The sequence below is a fragment of the Poromitra crassiceps genome (genome assembly GCF_964638095.1).
Source record: "Poromitra crassiceps genome assembly, chromosome: 13".
In the NCBI taxonomy this organism is placed as follows: Eukaryota; Metazoa; Chordata; class Actinopteri; order Beryciformes; family Melamphaidae; genus Poromitra; species Poromitra crassiceps.
Window position 1 is genome coordinate 4613223 of NC_139644.1, and position 13314 is coordinate 4626536.

At 43.7% G+C, this 13314-nt stretch overlaps 1 protein-coding gene across 3 annotated transcripts in view; it reads right to left on the reverse strand.

Moving 5' to 3' along the window:
* Positions 1 to 971: 971 nt before the first annotated feature.
* The window catches only part of glyr1 (glyoxylate reductase 1 homolog (Arabidopsis)), a 38002-nt gene continuing 25659 nt past the window's right edge, over positions 972 to 13314 (reverse strand). For all 3 annotated transcript variants that reach the window (XM_083649877.1, XM_083649876.1, XM_083649875.1), the window contains 4 exons: positions 11971 to 12133; positions 10026 to 10205; positions 8236 to 8360; positions 972 to 3333 (listed from right to left, as the gene is read on the reverse strand). In XM_083649877.1, the coding sequence (XP_083506003.1) occupies positions 3259 to 3333; positions 8236 to 8360; positions 10026 to 10205; positions 11971 to 12133 (543 nt within the window). In that variant the 3' untranslated portion in view covers positions 972 to 3258. The remainder of the gene's footprint in view (positions 3334 to 8235; positions 8361 to 10025; positions 10206 to 11970; positions 12134 to 13314) is intronic.

Genomic DNA, 13314 nt, shown 5'->3' on the forward strand with positions numbered 1-13314 from the left:
CCAGTTGTTAGAAGTTAATACGCTGCGTTCGAGAAGGGTCTAGCTCCCTCCGGCCGGAGCCAGTACAGAGCACGCCCCCTAAGTACAGAGCACGCCCCCTAAGTACAGAGCACGCCCATAAGCGAGAATTGGAGAATTAAAATAACATAACCGTTTAAATTGAAATGTGACCCCCTACTAGTTTCCTACGTCCACTTCAGCAGCCGTAGTGACGGTCTGACCACAGGAGAGAAAAACACACGTTGCCAGCCATAATCATAATATTCAACCTTCAGAGGACACAGTAAGTCAGAGGGGGAAGATGCATTTTTGCCAGATCCCGATCACCATTTAAAAATTGTAATTAATGCTTTCACAGCAACGTTAAATCACCCCTGCATGGGTGACACCTGCAGCCCCCAATCACACTTTTACTTTTAAAAGCTAAGAAAAAACAATGTTAATATATGCGTTACTACCCATTATGCATAAAGTGATATCTACTTAGTGTAAATAATGCACATTATGTATAAAGATAATATATATATGTATGTTTATATATATATATATATATATATATATAAATAATTTTGGTTACTTAAAAATAGATTGCATATGTTGCCAAGCTAGCTTAAATATGTGTTATCATTTGAGAGACAGACTAATGGAGGAAAAGACCAGGCTCTGCATCAAAATATTCTGAACTGCAGTTACTGTGTAACCTGACATTGCCAGATGGGGGCGGTACAAACAGGAACTCGACAACAATGTACGATTTGTAAAAATGTGTCGTTTTAGGAGTCTTCCCATAGAAACTGGACGCAGCCTTTTGGTCTTAAATCCTAGAATAGAGTACCGGTAGTATGATAACACTAGTGCCCTAGGCTAAAACATGCATGTGTAACCTCTCACCATCAGTGTGTGCCGATTTCATGTAACAGTTTCATACGATTGTTTTTATACTTGCACTGTTCAAATGAAAACATGCTCAGTAATCAGGAGAGGATTTTAATAAACAGCACAAAAGTCTTGATATTTCCACATGTACACAAAATCATAAATATCCCCAAAACCATAGTTTCACCCTCCTTCCTTAAACGGGATCCAAGTCATTGTCATTTCAATGTGATTATAAGCCAGGTTATACAAGCCACATATTAATAAACCTTTACACTTGAACTGAACGATCTACAGTATTAAGACACAATGATGTTAGACAGTCGGTCTGTAGAGTCCAAAACAAAAATTTGTTATTTTCATTTACCCATCCCCCCACCCCTCATTGTATATAGAAAAGAACCCCCACTCAGCCTAGTGTGCTATTTACACCTGTCTTCTAAAAACATCTCTTTACACTATGCTGTGTAATAGGAACCTAAACTAAAAACCTTAAACATCATTCGTTTGGCAAACAGAAAAATCTTAACATGCAATGAAATTATTTCCTGCTTGATCAGAAACAAATACAAGTAGACTATTTCAAACCGAATAAAACAGTGTCTTAAAAATAAACAATGAAACATCAAAAACACAATATAATTTTCTTTTGCCAGGTAGTAACTACAGTTTGGGGTCTTCTGATGGTGCTCCCTCATTTGAAAGTAATGCAGTATGTTACGTGTGCTGCGTTCATGTCTTATCAGAAGCAGTGGGAGAATGCGATTGCAGGTTGCTACGACTTGGAAGCATTCACAATCTGAACATAAATCCGATATGACCTGAAGGCAGCATCCATTTCACCTAGTCATTGCTTGGCATGCGACCACTGGCTGTCCCTTCCTGAGACCAACGCACATAAAAGAATGGATGCCTTTTTTACCCGGCCCTGAATTGGTGAATATGGAAATCTAAATAACCAATGTTCATTCAGTATCAGTTTGCAGGTATTGGCCTTTCAATATAAATCAGACTAAAAATATTGCATGTCGCACCCCGCTCAACTGCAGTTGAGCAATTGTGAGACGTGCGTTGCGGAACCCCTCGCCTAGTGAGATATTGGCCAGTGAAGCAATTTAAGGAGCTGTAAACATACCTAAAAGAATTTCATCAGTCTGCGTTTCAATGGAGAGTTGTAGTGTCCCATGACAAGAACACAATTCTGGCGGTGAAACATTAAATGTTTGTAATGTTTTGGAATTTTTGGGCATGAAAGGGGTCCAAATTATATATATACAGAATATCTTCATGAAATATAATCTATCAGATGCTTCAATCCAAAGAGATATCTGCCTTCAAAACCCCTTATCGGTCTAACCCTTGTAGCTTAACCGACTGCAATAAGTATATGTACCCCTCCCTACTGAAAAACAGACTGACAATTATGGTGCACTTTTGATTTGGGGGTAGAATTATTGAATTCAGCTCAAATGCAACACAAAAAGTGGATTTATCTAGTTCCAGAATAACAAAAAACTAAAATAAACAGTGGAAATGAGAACTCGTCTGAAGAGAAGGTTGAAAGGTTTGAAACATGGAAAGCACAAGTCTTGAGGAGAAATATTACTGCATTTTAAGGCCTCAACATATCTGTTCTTAACCTGTTCAAGAAATATCAACACCAGCAAAGCAAATATCATGTCGTCAAACACAGAAATAAGCCATGACCAAACTGCACCAAGAAGACCTATAAAGAAAACAAATAAATAAATACATCTATTATTGAGAGACTCAAGGGTTACAATATTAAGGCAATGCAGTGGCATGTTCTTGGTGTATTTTCTTTCTCATTCTAGACATAAAATAAAATGAGGAAATGATCACAATTAAATAAACTAATTATATGCACATAAGATAAGCTAATTATATGCACATTAGTGAGTGATAAATTCTTCTTTAGGATTTTGTGCAGCCACTAAGACTGACAGGGCTGCCTTTTATCTGCCCTGCATTGTTCCGCACCCTCGCCAAACAGCCTGCATTACTTTCTGACCGCTGGATTTGGGAAACCGGACGAACCCCAAAAGAAAGAAAAGCTCCAGCACAACCGAGCAGCAGAGCATTCTTATAGCTATATAATATAGCTATATAATATAGCTATATAATATAGCTATATTATATAGTTATATTATATAGCTTATAGGATTTAGCCAGAAAGTCAGTGCAATGCTCAAGGTCCCCCCCCATTCTGTTCCCATCCCAGAGCTTGTGGGCAGGGAACATAACAGGGTCAAATAAAATAAAAAAGAACATTAAAAAAACACAAAAACAAAAACGCATTACTTGGGAGAAATGAAAGCAGAGTAAAGATTGCGTGGTCCGGTGGATAGGTGACGTCTGGCTCTAGTGAATGTAGGCTCTGTACACTGCAGACATGTCGTTGTCAGACTGGTCCAGTGCCTTCGCCCTCTTGTAAACCTGGAGACCAAGAGAGTAAAGACATACTGAGTAAAGACATACTGAGTAAAGACATACTGAGTAAAGACATACTGATACAAGAGTAAAGACATACTGATACAAGAGTAAAGACATACTGAGTAAAGACATACTGAGTAAAGACATACTGAGTAAAGACATACTGAGTAAAGACATACTGATACAAGAGTAAAGACATACTGAGTAAAGACATACTGAGTAAAGACATACTGATACAAGAGTAAAGACATACTGAGTAAAGACATACTGATACAAGAGTAAAGACATACTGATACAAGAGTAAAGACATACTGAGTAAAGACATACTGAGTAAAGACATACTGAGTAAAGACATACTGAGTAAAGACATACTGATACAAGAGTAAAGACATACTGAGTAAAGACATACTGAGTAAAGACATACTGATACAAGAGTAAAGACATACTGAGTAAAGACATACTGAGTAAAGACATACTGATACAAGAGTAAAGACATACTGAGTAAAGACATACTGAGTAAAGACATACTGAGTAAAGACATACTGAGTAAAGACATACTGGGGTTACAACTGCAGTGAACAACAGCAAAGTTTAGAATAGCGGAAATGGCATAAAATGAATAAGCAAATACAGCAGGGGGCGTATGCAACCGGGCGAGCACACGTAGCGTGCAAGCTGCGTCTAAGATTTCCATAATTGCAGCCATGGCACAACATCTCCAGAGTCTAGGAATCGAGCTCGCTCGAGATTTCTAGTATGTTATATTTTGAAAGACAAGCTGAGGGCCATTTAAAGTTGGTCGGCGGGCTGCATTTGGCCCCCGGGCCGGACTTTGGACATGCCTGAACTACAGGAATAAAACTAGACATGCCTCTGCCAACACGACCCCCTCACCATGCCCCTCCCACCATCCACATCCGCCTATCCACCCCTCCAACCCTGAATCTCTACGACAGTGGTTGCGACCCCAAGTGGGGAATTGCAATCGGGTCGCCTGAAATTAAAAAAACTACAAAGCTTGATTCCTAGGGTGGGGACTCCGGAGATGATGCGCCATGGCTGCAGTTATGGAAGTTGCCCGCTCCATGGGCTCACAGAAGCAGCTTGCACGCTACGCATGCTCGCCCGGTCGAATACGCTGGCTCGCAACTCACGTGCTGCCCGGACTCACCTGCTCTATTGCATGAGCAGCGCACAAATGCTCAACTGCGCATTTAGTTGCTCGAGTGACATCAGTTGAGCAACTGTGTCCCCGTGCAACTGTGTGCCATCAGCTCATACATCATCACAGTTGCTCGAGTGACATCACTAATGACATCACAACTGCCTGAGTGACATCACCAACTTCCACCCAGGAAGTGATGTCACTTCCGTCACAAAAAACGTGACTTTACCTAGTGTCCTCTAGAGCAGAGGTTCTCAAATGTTTTTCAGCCAAGGACCCCTTACAAGATAGAAAATATGCCGGGGACCCCTTCATTCTGATTTGTGATTTTGGGCTAAGCTTAATTGTTTCCACGGTAACGTGCTTGACTTTTAACACGTTCACTGCCAATGACGAGTTGAGTCGTCAAAAAAAATCCAACGGTTGACTGCCAATGACGAGTTGAGTCGTCAAAAAAAATCCAACGGTTGACTGCCAATGACGAGTTGAGTCGTCGTCAAAAAAAAAAAAAAAAAATTGACGGTGGGACGTGGATCAACGCCCCCCACGTCTCCTATAAAAATATTGGAGCCACCGAACGTGTACAACCCATTCCACCGACCCACTAAGTGGCGACAGTGCTCTCCATTCTAGAAAAAGTCGAGCCAAAACTGCAGGGGAACGCGCGATGAAACTATTCTCCTACTGTAAAATGGATTGGCGAAAACGCTTTCCCACTAAGTGGCGACAGTGCTCTCCCAGACTAGAGGAAGGCAAGCAAAAAGCAGTGTGAGGAAGCCATTCTCATGAAAATGGATTGGCGAAAACGCTTTCGTTTTCGCGCTGATTGCTGGCGGTGAGGGATTGCAAATTTGCATAATAGATTATGGGTGCAACACACTTTGAAACACGCAGCATAAATAAGACCACAATCGCAAAAGAAACCCTGTTTCTTGGGGTTTCTCAACCGAAAACCCAGAAACGAACGAGCCTCATTCTCATACTGTAGGCGAAAGCGCTTTCACGCTGGTGCACACGGGCGCACAACGGTGGGGGGTTCCAAAAATAGACTGGGTGGAAAACACACTTTGAAACACGCAGCATAAAGCCTAGAATCGCACAAAGCTTCATCAAAGCTCTCAAACCCAAGAAACGAGTGAGCCCCATCCACACCCGCCAGGGAGGGAGGCTGCTCACTGCTCAGACAGGCAGTAGAAAACTCGCTTGTGACAAATGCTGCTGAAAGCCACCAGACACGCCCACGGAGGGAGGAGTTTGAAGGAGAGGGCGTTCAGAACTATATTGTTTAGATGTCTGATCTCTCACTGATGCCAAAAATAAATGGTTAAAGTGACTGTTCTGCCTGTTTGATTGAATTTCACAAAACTGCGCTTTCAGTCTCAGACGCTGAAACCATGCTGTACTCAACGGCTAATATCTACATAACTACTAACTCTACAAACTAACTCTTTTAGACAGAGAAAGCACACATTCTATTAGTACTTTTGTGAAATTTGTGTTCACAAAGTCCAAGCAGAAAATAATCCTCGGCTCTTGTAAAATGAGCCAGAATCCTCAAAAAAACCCTCTGGCAGAAGCTACCTACAGTAAAAAAAAAACGGCTGGCAGTGAATGTGTTAAATTGATAGGTTTGTTAGATTAGAATGTAATCCATGAACCATTTTAGATTTAAAGCACATTTTCTCATTGAACTATTGTATGAAGCTTTTGCAAAAAAAAAGTTTTTTATTTTTATTTTCCTGAAAACTTTTCGCGGACCCCCTGGCAAAGTGCCACGGACCCCTGGGGGTCCCCGGACCCCCATTTGAGAACCACTGCTCTAGAGAGAGTGGCGTCAGTGGAGGACCAAAATGCGAGACTCATTAGCCAATGAACAGCCAGGAATGGGTCTCGCGCTACTTTTGCATGCTAAAATAAAGCTGATAATGTACAAGTTGATTCAAGGGGGAAAAAACCCTTTCAGAGTACAACACAAACTGTCTATTTTGCTGCAACTCGACAGTGCTGCTTAATCCAGGACCTTACTTCCTGGAACTCTTGAGAGTAAAAAACTGGTCCATTGGAGTGAATGGAGATGTCGGGACTCTTCTATCTACACGACTCTGACTTTACCCACCTCACTGATGATGTCACTTCTGTCACTGACACACACAGACACCTTTGTTTTTCTTTTTTCTCAAGTACAATCATATATTCACAGATACAGTACAGGTATATGTGTCTGATTGTCATGTCACCCCATAGGGGGTTGTTCACTACTCTTAGATCAATCATCAATTGAAAAAAATATGTGAAAACTTAGCCAATTTTAACTAAGAGACAGAGGGGGAAAGAATAACACCACACAAAATGTAAAACTATGGAAGAGGTTTAGGGCCACATGTGAAAAAGATGATTTGAGTTCTGAGTTTAAGTCAACATTTGGAGAAAAGCCAGAATTCTGAGTTTAATCCCAGAAGAGAATGTCAGAATTCTGAGTTTAAAGTCTGAATTCTGAGATTAAAGGGATAGTTCAGATTTTTTTTTATATAGAGCTGTTGCAAGCTGGAGAGACAGTTGACGGTCGGAGAGACGGCATCCGGTACGGGATGGGTTTTAGCACCCCAGCCTGGCTCTCTCGTGAGGGAGAAATCCACAAACGCTACGGATTAGCCTCCTGAAAATCTGCGTAAACATCGGCGCGGCCTGGGGTCCTTCAGGCTAGAGCGAGGTGCTCGGCACAGGCGAATGACGTGCAGTGCACAGGCCTCCTTGAGGCATCCTCCCTGCCCATGGTACGCATGGTAGGATTACCTTTTTCCGCGGGAGGTTCTGGTGAGACGAAGGAGGTGCCCGGCCTGGAATCACCCCACAGGGCCTTAGACCTCCATGCACCGAAGGTCTCTCAATACTGCGGTGTAGCACTAACTCTATTGCAGCGGATTGGGCTTGATCAACCCTTCCGTGGGCAACATTGCAGACAGAGTAGGAAGGCTGATCCGTGAGCGGCTGCTTCTGGGACGCGGGTCGGGGTCATAATCGGCCTCGGCTGGGTCTACTGTGCGAGGGTGTATGATGTTGTCAGACCCGAAACACCCCACGAACCCAGTCAACATCACTGATGACGCGTCCCAGCGCATGCTGTAGCATGTATACTGAACATTGCATACAGTCAGTGTACTACATGCAGTAGAAAAACAGGGCGTAAATTATGTGTTTTCAAGTCAATTTGGCAACTCAGGGCTTGTGGAGACTTGGATTACGCCAGGTGAGGGTTTTGCTCACACTCAGCAGACAGCTCTACTTGCCTGACAAGGCCGGCCTCCATTTTTCCAATCTGGGGGTGTCGGCAAGTACCACATACAACCCCACATCAACATTATCTGAACTATCCCTTTAAAATCAGAATTCTGAGATTTCATCACTGGTGTCACTCAAGCAATAGTAATATCATCAGTGATAATGTCACCAGTGATGTCACTCAAGCATTACAATCTTATAATAGGGCAGCGTTTTACTACTACTAGCAATCTCACGTGCGTTAATAGGGCCACCAAAATCTAATCAGATCATCCTCGAGTCCAAGTGGACGTTTCAGCCATATTTGAAGACATTTTCTCAAGGCATTCCTGAGATATTGTGTTAAGGAGCATCAGACGGACAACCTGAAAATATAATACAGTACCATCACTTTTAAGAAAGAAAGAAACCTCCGGCCAGAGCTATCGCCGGCAGAGGCAGAATAAGCAGACAGATGGTACCTCATTGGCAGCTGCAGCCATCGGGGTTGGATGGTTGGCCATGTCGCCCATGCAGATGGCGAGCCTCAGGTCCTTCTGAATATGTTTCAAATAGTAGTCTGGCTTGAAGTTGCCCTGTAAGATATCTGGAAGAGGCCAGGGAAATGTTTATTATAAACAACACGCATGACATTTTGTTTGACTTTTACCTTGATGTAAGCAGGATACTGTCCATGAGAACCTTTTCCCCAATAGCTAATAACGGAGCATTTAATGTCTACATGATAGTGATGCGCGGGTCAGGTTCTCACCCAACCCGTCATTGGAACCAGTCCGCACCGCCCGGCCCGTTAAAATATCTGAAAATACCGAACCCAGCAGCCCGCAAACGGCCAATTTCATGTAATATGTCTCCAGACTCAGGATGAGCGCCGCAGGTCATCAAGGTGTCCAAACTCTGTCTCTCTCTCTCTCTCTCTCTCTCTCTCTCTCTCTCTCTCTCTCTCTATCTCTCACACACACACAGACACACACATGCGTGCGCGACAAAGGTTTTACTGCTCTGGATGCGTTGCGCAGCTGCTTTCATGTCGTTGGGAGTTCTTTCTGCTTCGTCGGCGTTATAAACTCAGCTATTATCGGTCTTTCTTCAATTAATCCAAGGTCTTCAAATGGAGGTAGCAGGTAGAGGCAGGCTACAGAAACACTTCTTATTCTTTCCCATTTCTTTTAATGACCTCATGCGCTCTCAATCGGTCAAATTGCAGTAAATTTGACAAATAGATCACAGTCGAATCCACACAGAAAACCTGCAGTGGCATTCGTTTGATGGATCATTCAAATAATTACAGCGAATAATCCTTCCAAAATGTTTGTTTTGACGACACATAGGCTCCCTCATTTCAAGTGTTCCTTTACTCCCCCATGTAGGCTATAGTAGAGAGACTGCTTCAGACTGTCTGTCTGACTGTGTGTACGTGTGTGAGAGAGAGTTCACGTCTTTAATAAAGGGTTAGTCTGTGTGTTTCACTGCTCTAACTCTAAATTATTTAATGATGTTGCTTTGTCATGTTCTGAGCACCCGCCATATTTCCCTAATTTGCCAACTCAGAGCGGCTGCGGGTTGGGCCAGCCCGCGGGACCTGGCGGGTTCTGGTTAGCCCGCGCATCACTACTACATGAACAGGTATTTGCCCCAATACCATCAAAGCGTCAGAAAGACTCATTAGGCATGGGTGGGTGCTGGTGGGAAAATCTAATTTGACTCAAATTCTTTTCAGGGTTCCCACACCTTCTTCAACATCACTTCAAGGACTTTTCACGGAATTTCAAGGCCCAATTCCCTCAATTTCAAGGAGCCGACACACAGCATCAAGGTTCATTACTGTTACAACACTGACACGTTCTTTATGATGAGAACTAGCAGCTTTACAGAAGCTCACAGAGGCTTGAATGTGTGAATGCTTCTTAACTGCACTGTGTTTGTTGCAAATGAATGAATGTAAAGATAATGAAGAGTCAATGACAATAAGAGTAAAGCAGTTGCATCAATTAGAAATAAGTGTTAAAAGGGACTGAAACAGACAGAACAACTTCCCCTGCCTGTGCTCACTCACTCTGGCACTTCAGAAACCACAACAGACAGACAGACTCACTCTGGCACTTCAGAAACCACAACAGACAGACAGACTCACTCTGGCACTTCAGAAACCACAACAGACAGACAGACTCACTCTGGCACTTCAGAAACCACAACAGACAGACAGACTCACTCTGGCACTTCAGAAACCACAACAGACAGACAGACTCACTCTGGCACTTCTGGTCCAGGAAGGTGCTGGCCATCTGGCCCTGGCACAGGATGTCCAGGAAGGTCTGCTGTGATTGGCCGGTGGCCTGGGCCAGGGTCAGCCCCTCGGCGATGGTCGCCATGAAGCTGCCCTGCACCATGTTGAGGATCAGCATCATCCTCGCTGCGTTCCCCGCCTCGCCTGGACACACACACACACACACACACACACACACACAGTGAACCCTCTTAGAACTAGGGCTGTCCCGACGTCTTTGACTACATAAATGTGTCGACTTGCATAACGTGCGTCGATTCTTCAAAGTTAAGTGGAGCAAAGATAATCAGTACACTAGATAGCTCCGTTCAGATTTCAAAATAAAAGTTTTTAATGCCTTCTGTGTGCGTTGACTTATGTAGAATGGCTTTTATTTCGGGGGAAATCTGACCGGAAGTCCTAGTGAAAGTGAAGTTGGCTCCGTCTATCACATGGATTTGTTATTCCCAACTCCCAAGCGACAGGGACAGGACAAGCTACAAAACATGGTTGACGATCATAAAGTGTGGGACAGGGTACTATGGGACAGGGTACTGTGGCACTGGGACAGGGTACTGTGGGACAGGGTACTATGGGACAGGGTACTGTGGGACAGGGTACTGTGGGACAGGGTACCCCCAGGGTTCTCCAAGTTAAATGTAAGAATTCTTAAGACCTTTTTAATACCACCGAGAATGAAATTGAATTTGAACTTCACTGCCATACTGACAAAAGCATGAAGGATATAATGGATAAACGGTATGGATTTTAAGCCCTCGAAAATAATTATTTACCAAGACTTGAATTTAATAAAACATTTTATCATCATACTCACATTTATATTTAACAAACAATAACTTTGTGAGGGGGTGTGCGTGTACAATTAAAAAGATGCATATTGTCACATTAAGAGCCCCCCCCCTCTTTTTCTTCAACTTCTATTGTTCTAATATATTACATCTATCCCAAATTATAAGACTGTCATGAAATAGCCTACATTTTGAAATAGCCTACATTTTGAAATAGCCTACATTTTGAAATAGCCTACATTTTGCTACCGTTTCCCCCCCGACTTCTTTTTTCTCTTCCCCAGCCTGGCGGAGCTTTTATTTTGAAAAGAAAATGCACTTCGGCGACAAGACACTACAGAGAACTTCAGACTACTGACAAAGCAGAGACCTGAGCGCATGTTGCTGGCCTGGCAGCGGAGGTGGTCTGCAGCCAGCCCCCCTCGAGAACTCTCCAGGTAAGTCCGACTGTCAAAACATAACTCAAAGTTAACGTTAGCGACGGGGCCTTATCAAAAGGCTAGTTTGAGAAGACTAGCGTTACCTGCTTTCCTTGAAAATAGATGAATGGTGCAGGCGAGGAATCAACAACAAGCCACACGCCGAGTCGTGTTGCCAGATACAGCTGATGGTTTCCAGCTGAAAGGCTGCTCAGAAACTGCCCGCACAATGCAACCCAAAACAGCTCAATTGGCGGAAGACCATCCGATCTGGCAACACTTCTCCCGACTGAACACATGTTCAGAAGACGTGAATCCTTTGCCAGTGAGACAGTCGGCTCAGCAGACATTTTCCAAACGGAAAAAATACAAAAAAAAATCCTCTTGTCCTCACGAAGGTAGATGAACAAATGTAAAACTTTTGTAAACAAAATGCAAGACTTTGTGAATGAAATTCAATACTTTTAAGGCCTTATTTTGAGAAAATGTAATTAAATGTTTTGTTGTTGTTGTACTTTTAAGACCCCGCGGGTACCCTATTATAGAAGCGGCTGCACCGCCTAAAAAACTAAAAACCTAAACTGTATTCTTTAGCAGTATTTCCGTGTGAAAGCTGAGGTGAGGTGTATTTTCTCGCAGGAAGCTGGTATCTCCCGTCTTTTCCCTGGGCCACGAAGGCAGCACCATGTGAGTGCAGCTTACCCAGGAAGAAGGAGGTCTTGCCCATGGCCTGGAAGCAGCTGCTGCAGTCCTGGTAGACCGTGCGGTCCCCGGCTGCCACGATCACCAGCATGCCGTCGTTGGACAGCTGCTGGCTGCCCGCCACCGGAGCCTCCAGGAAGCGGCCGCCCCGCGATGTGATCACCTGGGCACAGGACACCACGTGATGGCAGGAGAAGGCAACCACACATTATAGGACCAGAGCATTTTCAGTGGGAAAGAGTATGAAACACCATGGAACCATACAACTCTCCATTGAAATGCAATGTAATATAATACATACTCGTGTGGAATTAGATGTCTCATTAGTACATAGAGTTTTCACGCAATTGTGTTGCTAGGGAACAGTTTGAAACCTAACTTACTCCCTGTCAGCTATTGTATTAGCAAACATTGCAACAGCAAGTAAGCTACGGGCAATTTAGAATGTTTGTCAATGTTGTCAAGTTCAAACCGTCTATAGGGAACATCGATGCAAAGTCATGGAGAGTGAACAAGGTGACAGATACCAGAGCAGACATAAAACCACCCAGAAATACTCCTATTTTGAGGTGGAAAAAAGGTGCCTGTGACCTAAAGGCAGAGATGCTCACAAGTCATTTTTTTGCAAGTCCAAGTCAAGTCTCATGTCTTTGAGGGGCAAGTCCAAGTCAAGTCTCAAGTCTTTGAGGGGCAAGTCCAAGTCAAGTCTCTTATGGATGAGCGGTCATCTGCTGGATGCCATCCAGTCTGCTTAGAACACTGCAGAGCTAAAACTAAGGAATTCAAAGCATGTACTGCAGGGATACTCAACTTGCTTTGCCCGGGTCCACTTTTGTGAAATGATAGAAGGCCAGGGGCCAGTTAATAAACAAACAATATACATTTTTCTGTAGTGGATTGTAGGTTTTTGGGGTGTCAGCCGGAGTTTAGTCTGACAATGTTGTGCACACCGGATAGTTAGTTAGGTTAAGTACATACATAAGTGCCTGGGTAGCGAGCAGACTGGTCTGTGAGTGTGTCTACCTGTGAGAGCTCTGTGATGGTCTGTGAGTGTGTCTACCTGTGAGAGCTCTGTGATGGTCTGTGAGTGAGTCTACCTGTGAGAGCTCTGTGATGGTCTGTGAGTGAGTCTACCTGTGAGAGCTCTGTGATGGTCTGTGAGTGAGTCTACCTGTGAGAGCTCTGTGATGGTCTGTGAGTGAGTCTACATGTGAGAGCTCTGTGATGGTCTCTATGGTAGTGAGTCTACCTGTGAGAGCTCTGTGATGGTCTGTGAGTGAGTCTACCTGTGAGAGCTCTGTGATGGTCTCTATGGTAGTGTGTCTACCTGTGAGAGCTCTGTGA